Below are 7,775 nucleotides of genomic sequence, written 5' to 3' on the forward strand. Positions count from 1 at the left end.
TAATTGGTGCCCAATATTGGACTCCACCCACTGAATAATTGGTGCCCAATATTGGACCCCACCCACTGAATAATTGGTGCCCAATATTGGACCCCACCCACTGAATAATTGGTGACCAATATTGGACTCCACCCACTGAATAATTGGTGCCCAATATTGGACTCCACCCACTGAATAATTGGTGCCCAATATTGGATTCCACCCACTGAATAATTGGTGCCCAATATTGGATTCCACCCACTGAATAATTGGTGCCCAATATTGGACTCCACCCACTGAATAATTGGTGCCCAATATTGGATTCCACCCACTGAATAATTGGTGCCCAATATTGGACTCCACCCACTGAATAATTGGTGCCCAATATTGGACCCCACCCACTGAATAATTGGTGCCCAATATTGGACTCCACCCACTGAATAATTGGTGCCCAATATTGGATTCCACCCACCGAATAATTGGTGCCCAATATTGGACTCCACCCACTGAATAATTGGTGCCCAATATTGGACCCCACCCACTGAATAATTGGTGCCCAATATTGGATTCCACCCACTGAATAATTGGTGCCCAATATTGGACTCCACCCACTGAATAATTGGTGCCCAATATTGGACCCCACCCACTGAATAATTGGTGCCCAATATTGGACTCCACCCACTGAATAATTGGTGCCCAATATTGGACTCCACCCACTGAATAATTGGTGACCAATATTGAACCCCACCCACTGAATAATTGGTGACCAATATTGGACTCCACCCACTGAATAATTGGTGCCCAATATTGGACCCAACCCTCTGAAGAACAGTTGGCACTCGGTGCCCTGGTACTTACATATACAGGCAGCAGCTATGAGGCGGGCAGCCAGGTAGGGCTGTTGGCAAGTGGGGAAGATGGGTTGCACCATGTAGTTGGCGAAGGTGATGGCGATGATCGCCTGGCTGGTGGGCTCGATGATCAGCAGCGAGGTCCAGAGGCGGATAAAGGCCACAAAGCCTCCGAAGGCCTCCAGGATGTAGGCGTAGCTGGCGCCGGACTTGGTGATGGTGGTACCCAGCTCGGCGTAGCACAGGGCTCCGAAGATGGAGAAGAGGCCGCCCACCGCCCAGACCACCAGCGAGAGGCCGTAGGAGGCGCTGTACATTAGCACCCCCTTGGGCGAGACGAAGATGCCGGAGCCGATCATGTTGCCCACAATCAGGCAGACCCCGTTGACCAGTGAGATCTCCTGCTTCAGCTGCATGGTCTCCGCCGGGGCCGAGGGCTGGAGGCTGGACTCGGACTCCGCCGGCGTCGGGGACGCCTCCTCCTGCGACACGGTGGCATACTTGGTGCAGATATCACTCATGGCAGCCTTCTCAGGGGCACGTCCTCATAGCCAGCTAGATCAAGAGAGGCGGCACTGTGACCTCAATCCAATATCTAAGTGGGATAGAGAGAAGGGATCAGTTTCATATCATCAATTGGACGGTACCAGAACTCAGAGACTGTTGTTAGAAATGGACTCTGTTTATTGTTAGAAATAAACTCTACTGTTGGAAATAGTTTCTGATTATTGTTAGAAATAGACTGTTGTTAGAAATAGATTCTGTTTATTGTTAGAAATAGACTGTTGTTAGAAATAGATTCTGTTTATTGTTAGAAATAAATTATTGTTAGAAATAGTTTCTGATTATTGTTAGAAATAGACTGTTGTTAGAAATAGATTCTGCTTATTGTTAGAAATAAACTCTGTTGTTAGGAATAAACTTGGTTTCTTGTTAGAGAGACTCTGTTTGTAGTTAGAAATAGACTCTGTTTGCTGTTAGAAGTAGACTGTTTGCGGTTAGAGATAGTCTCTGTTTGCTGTTAGAAATAGACTCTGTTAATAGGAATAGACTCTGTTGTTAGGAATAGACTCTGAAATGAAAATTGCTTATTGTCACAAGTAGGCTTCAATGAAGTTACTGTGAAAAGCCCCTAGTCGCCACATTCCGGCGCCTGTTTGGGGAGACAGGTACGGGAATTGAACCGTGCTGCTGGCCTGCCTTGGTCTGCTTTAAAAGCCAGCTATTTAGCCCAGTGTGCTAAACCAGCCCCTAATCTTCTGTTGTTAGGAATAGACTCGGTTTCTTGTTAGAGAGACTCTGTTTGTTGTTAGAAATAGACTCTGTTTGCTGTTAGAAATAGACTCTGTTGTCAGAAACAGACTGTTGTTAGAAGCAGACTCTGTTGTTAGGTATGGAACATGGGGAGGAGGTGACGTAGTGTTCACTACATTGTTGTGAAACCTATCTGGTTTACGAATACCTTCCTCCCTGGTCTGGCCCACAGCAATGTGATTGACTCTGTTTCAAGCCATTCGGTTCAAGGGCAATTTGGGATGGGCAACAAATGCTTGCCCAGCCTGCGATGCTCACGTCCCATGAAAGAGGTACAAAAAAAAGACTGTTTCCGTCAGAAATAGATTCTGTTTGTTGTCAGAATTGGATTGTGATTACTGTCAGAAACAGATTTGGTTGTTGTCAGAATAGGATTGTGATTACTGTCAGAAATAGATTCTGTTTGTAGTTAGGGTTGCTGCTGGTCCAGATTGCCGCTCCGAGGTCATATTCGCAGAGAATTCCTGGCTCTTTTAAAACTGGCAGTCGGCAGTTCAGATTTTTGTCTCGGGGACCAGGTCGGATTCAAAGTTGGGTCCACCACCCCTGGAAAGAGCGTGGAGGCTGTGGGTGCCGAAGCAGGCAGGGGAGGAGACTTGCTTCTTCACTCATTGTTGCATTTGTTGAATTTAATTCAGAAAATAAACAGCCCTTAACCCTCACCGCCCTGACCCACCCGCCCCACACTCCTATGCCTATCCATGCTAACCTATGCCATCTCAGCTATGACCCCTCATATCTCTATCCCAACCATCCCTCAACTCATCCCCATGGCTACTTATAGTCCCTATGTGTCTCCGCCCCCCCCCCCCCAACCCCCACCCACAACCCTTTGCCGTTGTCTCACTCTTGCCAACCCACCTTGCAATCTCATATGAAAACAAACATTTCCAATCTGGAACCAATTGGAGCTGTAAATCAGACTGTTCAGTTAACAGGGACCCTCCGCTGTGATAATGTTAGGTTGTAAAGTCTGTCAGAATCACAGAATAATAGTCTGCACCGATGCATGAAAACCCCCTGACCTGCCTACCTAATCCTATTTTCCAGCATTTGAACGTTAAGACGTCACCAAGTGCTCATCCAGGTGCTTTTTGAAGGACGTGAGGTAACCCGCCTCTACCAGCCTCCCGGGCAGTGCGTTCCTGACCGTCACCACCCTCTGGGTAAAAAGGCTTTTCCTCAAATCCCCCCCCTCACCTTGAACTTGTGACCCCCCCCCCTCGTAACCGACTCTTGAAAAATGAAATGAAATGAAAATCGCTTATAGTCACGAGTAGGCTTCAAATGAAGTTACTGCGAAAAGCCCCTAGTCGCCACATTCTGGCGCCTGTTCGGGGAGGCTGGTACGGGAATCGAACCGTGCTGCTGGCCTGCCTGGGTCTGCTTTCAAAGCCAGCGATTTAGCCCAGTGAGCTAAACCAGCCCCTAAACCAGGTAGGTTCTTGATCAATAAGGGGATCAGGGGTTATGGGGAGAAGGCAGGCAAATGGGGATGAGAAAATATCAGTCATGATTGAATGGCGGAGCAGACTCGATGGGCCGAGTGGCCTAATTCTGCTTCTATGTCTTATGGATTGGATTGGATTGGATTGGATTTGTTTATTGTCACGTGGACCGAGGTACAGTGAAAAGTATTTTTCTGCGAGCAGCTCAACAGATCATTAAGTACATGAGAAGAAAAGGGAATAAAAGAAAATACATAATAGGGCAGCACAACATATACAATGTAACTACATAAGCACTGGCATCGGATGAAGCGTACAGGGTGTAGTGTTAATGAGGTCAGTCCATAAGAGGGTCATTTAGGAGTCTGGTGACAGTGGGGAAGAAGCTGTTTTTGAGTCTGTTCGTGCGTGTTCTCAGACTTCTGTATCTCCTGCCCGATGGAAGAAGTTGGAAGAGTGAGTAAGCTGGGTGGGAGGGGTCTTTGATTATACTGCCCGCTTTCCCCAGGCAGCGGGAGGTGTAGATGGAGTCAATGGATGGGAGGCAGGTTTGTGAGATGGACTGGGCAGTGTTCACGACTCTCTGAAGTTTCTTGCGGTCCTGGGCCGAGCAGTTGCCATACCAGGCTGTGATGCAGCCCCATAGGATGCTTTCTATGGTGCATCTGGACCCCACTTGGGAGTACTGTGAGCAGTTCTGGGCCCCACACTTTGGGAAGGATAGTTTGGCCTTGGAGGGAGTGAAACATAGGTTGACACAAATGATTCCTGGGCTACAGGAGTTAAGTTACGGAGCGAGATTGCACAAATTATTAGGCCTAATTGAGAAGGTTAAGGGGTGATGTGATCAAAGTCTTCAAGGTGTTAACAGGAAAAGACAGGGTCGATAAAGATAAACTATTTCCACTGGTTGGAGATTCTAAAACTAGGGGGCGTAGTCTAAAAATTAGGGCCGGACCGTTAAGGAGAGATGTCCGGAAGAATGTCTTCACACACAGGGTGGGAGAGGTTTGGAATTCTCTCCCACACACAGCAGGTGAAGTTAGAAGAGTTGTTAATTTTAAGGGTTTTTAGGGCTATGGGCCAACGTCAGGTCCATGAAGTTAGGTCACAGATCCCCCACGATCTCATTGAATGGCAGGACGGGCTCGAGTGGCCTGCTGCCTGTTCCTATGTGCCGAAGACATATTTTCCTCACCTCGATCCAAAATGGCCGCCCCCGACCCTGGCCGCCGTGTTTTAGACTCCCCAACCAATGAGAACAACCTCTCAGCGGGCACCCAATCAAAACCCCCTTCAGTCGTGTGTGGGTTTCAGTGAGATTGCCGCTGGTTGGCCCAAACTCCAGAGACGATGCCCTCAATTTAATCAATCTCGCATCACCTCAGGGCGACCATTTTGGTGAATCCTCGCTGCCCGCACTCAGGGGAGTTGTCGCCTTTTTTTTCCACAGCGCGGAAAGAGGCTCTTCGGCCCATCGTGTCCGCGATGGCCGTCAAGCCCTTGTCTACTCTAATCCCATTTTCCAGCACTTGCTCCGTGGCCTTGCGCGCTGCGGCATTTCAAGTGCTCATCCCAACACTTCTTAATAGTGAAATGAAAATGAAATGAAAGTCGCTTATTGTCGCAAGTAGGCTTCAAATGAAGTTACTGCGAAAAGCCCCTAGTCGCCACATTCCGGCGCCTGTTCGGGGAGGCTGGTACGGGAGTTGTGAGCGTCCGCACCTCCACCATCCTCTCAGGCCAGCGCGTTCCCGATTCCCACCAGCCCCGTGGGTGGAAACGCTTTTCCTCAAATGCCCTCGAAATCTCCTGCCCCTCACCTTAAATCTACGCCCCCCCCCCTCCCTGCTTATTGACCCCCCCTCGACTGAGGGGAGACATTTCTTCCGATCGACTCTATCTATGGCACTCATAATGTTGTCCACCGCAATCATGTTCCCCCCTGGTGCCAGACCCGAGAATCCCCCGCGACCGGCGCGAATCGCGCCCCGCCTCCCCGACGGCGGTACGCCATTTTTTTCAGCAGAGCGGAGAATTGGCGCCATTGACGCCGGCGTGGTTGGCGCGGGTCCCCCTTCAGCCCTGCGCCGTGTTGCGTCGGGGCCGGCGCGGAGGAGGGAGCCACCCCCCGCCAGGGGCCGGAGTTGCCGATCCTGAGGCCGTGTTGTCGCCGCCAAGAAAGGCGGCGGCCTTTCCCAACGGCGTCAACACTGAGCCCCAGCATCAGAGAATCCCGCCCCCTTTGTTCAAAAGCCGCGATCAGAACTGTGCGGAGTGCTCCAGGTGTGGCGTCACCAAAGCCCTGAGCAACTGCAGCAACATTTCTTTATTCCTGACCTCCGACCCCCTGGCGGTAAAGGCCAACAGGCCTGTGTGCCTGAGGAATCGCTGCTTTTTATTTTGCGCCCCTCGCACAAGACTCTTTGAACATCGACACTTCAGGTCCATTCAGGTGACTGCAGGAGAGGCCTACACGTTCCCTGTGGGGCCTGGGACTAAATTAGACACTTGCCTGAGGTTGCCCCCCTCTCGCCACTCCCCTCCCCTCCCTCCCCTCCGATCCTTTGCCCCTCCACGGGGATCAGCCGCTGGGGGAATCCCGGGAGCAGCTCCACGGATCGTCCCTACGTCAAAGAGCGGCCCGTGACCTCTCACCCCTGACCTCGGCCAACCTTTCCCACCCTATCCCATCGCCCCCCCGACCCCGCCGCCCCCCCCCCCCCCCTCCTCCCACCGTCACAGCCATCCAGCACGGACCCTCCGGCGCACGGTGAAGGAATCACCGTGATTGCCAGACGGCGAGAGGGAAGTGCAGATACAGTCAGAGGGGAAAGGTCAGAGGTGAGGGTTCACTCCGGGGAGGGGGCTCATTCAGAGCGCAGAAGGGATTGGAACTGCACCACTCTCCTCCTCTCGCTCTGTCATCTTCCCTCTCTCACTCCCTCTCTCCGCTCTCACTCTCTGTCACATTTAACATTGTTCTTCCCTCGGTCATACTTTATCTCTCTCTCACACAGTCTCTCTCTCCCTCACAGTCTCTCACACAGTCTCTCTCTCCCCTCACAATGCCTCTCTCTCTATCTCCCTCTCTCACACAGTCTCTCTCTCCCTCACAGTCTCTCACACAGTCTCTCTCTCTCCCTCACAGTCTCTCACACAGTCTCTCTCTCCCTCACAGTCTCTCACACAGTCTCTCTCTCTCCCTCACAGTCTCTCACACAGTCTCTCTCTCCCTCACAGTCTCTCACACAGTCTCTCCCTCCCCTCACAATGCCTCTCTCTATCTCCCTCTCTCACAGTCTCTCTCTCCCTCACAGTCTCTCACACAGTCTCTCCCTCCCCTCACAATGCCTCTCTCTATCACCCTCTCTCTCACAGTCTCTCTCTCCCTCGCAGTCTCTCACTCAGTCTCTCCCTCCACTCACAATCCCTCTCTCTCTCTCCCTCATAGACTCTCTCAGTCTCTCTCTCACACACAGTCTCTCCCGCTCCCTCACAGTCTCTCACTCGCTCCCTCACACAGTCACTCTCTCTCTCACTCGCTCCCTCACACAGTGACTCTCTCTCTCACTCGCTCCCTCACACAGTCACTCTCTCTCACTCGCTTGCTCACACAGTCACTCTCTCTCTCACTCCCTCCCTCACACAGTCTCTCACTCGCTCCCTCACACAGTCACTCTCTCACTCGCTCCCTCACACAGTGACTCTCTCTCTCACTCGCTCCCTCACACAGTCACTCTCTCTCACTCGCTTGCTCACACAGTCACTCTCTCTCTCACTCGCTCCCTCACACAGTCACTCTCTCTCTCACTCCCTCCCTCACACAGTCTCTCACTCGCTCCCTCACACAGTCACTCTCTCACTCGCTCCCTCACACAGTGACTCTCTCTCTCACTCGCTCCCTCACACAGTCACTCTCTCTCACTCGCTCCCTCACACAGTGACTCTCTCTCTCACTCGCTCCCTCACACAGTCACTCTCTCTCTCACTCGCTTGCTCACACAGTCACTCTCTCTCTCACTCGCTCCCTCACACAGTCACTCTCTCTCACTCACTCCCTCACACAGTCTCTCTCACTCGCTCCCTCACACAGTGACTCTCTCTCACTCGCTCCCTCACACAGTCACTCTCTCTCACTCGCTCCCTCACACAGTGACTCTCTCTCTCACTCGCTCCCTCA

The 7,775-nt window shown here is 51.6% G+C and overlaps 1 protein-coding gene across 1 annotated transcript; it reads right to left on the reverse strand.

The window, feature by feature from the left end:
- Positions 1-837: 837 nt before the first annotated feature.
- LOC140406881 (Y+L amino acid transporter 1-like) lies at positions 838-1,351 on the reverse strand (the record flags this gene model as incomplete). The annotated part of the gene is made up of 1 exon (XM_072494745.1): positions 838-1,351. A coding segment is annotated over exon 1 (514 nt), but the record flags the coding sequence as incomplete, so codon positions are not given.
- Between the last annotated feature and the right edge of the window lie 6,424 nt (positions 1,352-7,775).

The sequence above is a fragment of the Scyliorhinus torazame genome, unplaced genomic scaffold, assembly GCF_047496885.1.
Source record: "Scyliorhinus torazame isolate Kashiwa2021f unplaced genomic scaffold, sScyTor2.1 scaffold_971, whole genome shotgun sequence".
Classification (NCBI taxonomy): domain Eukaryota; kingdom Metazoa; phylum Chordata; class Chondrichthyes; order Carcharhiniformes; family Scyliorhinidae; genus Scyliorhinus; species Scyliorhinus torazame.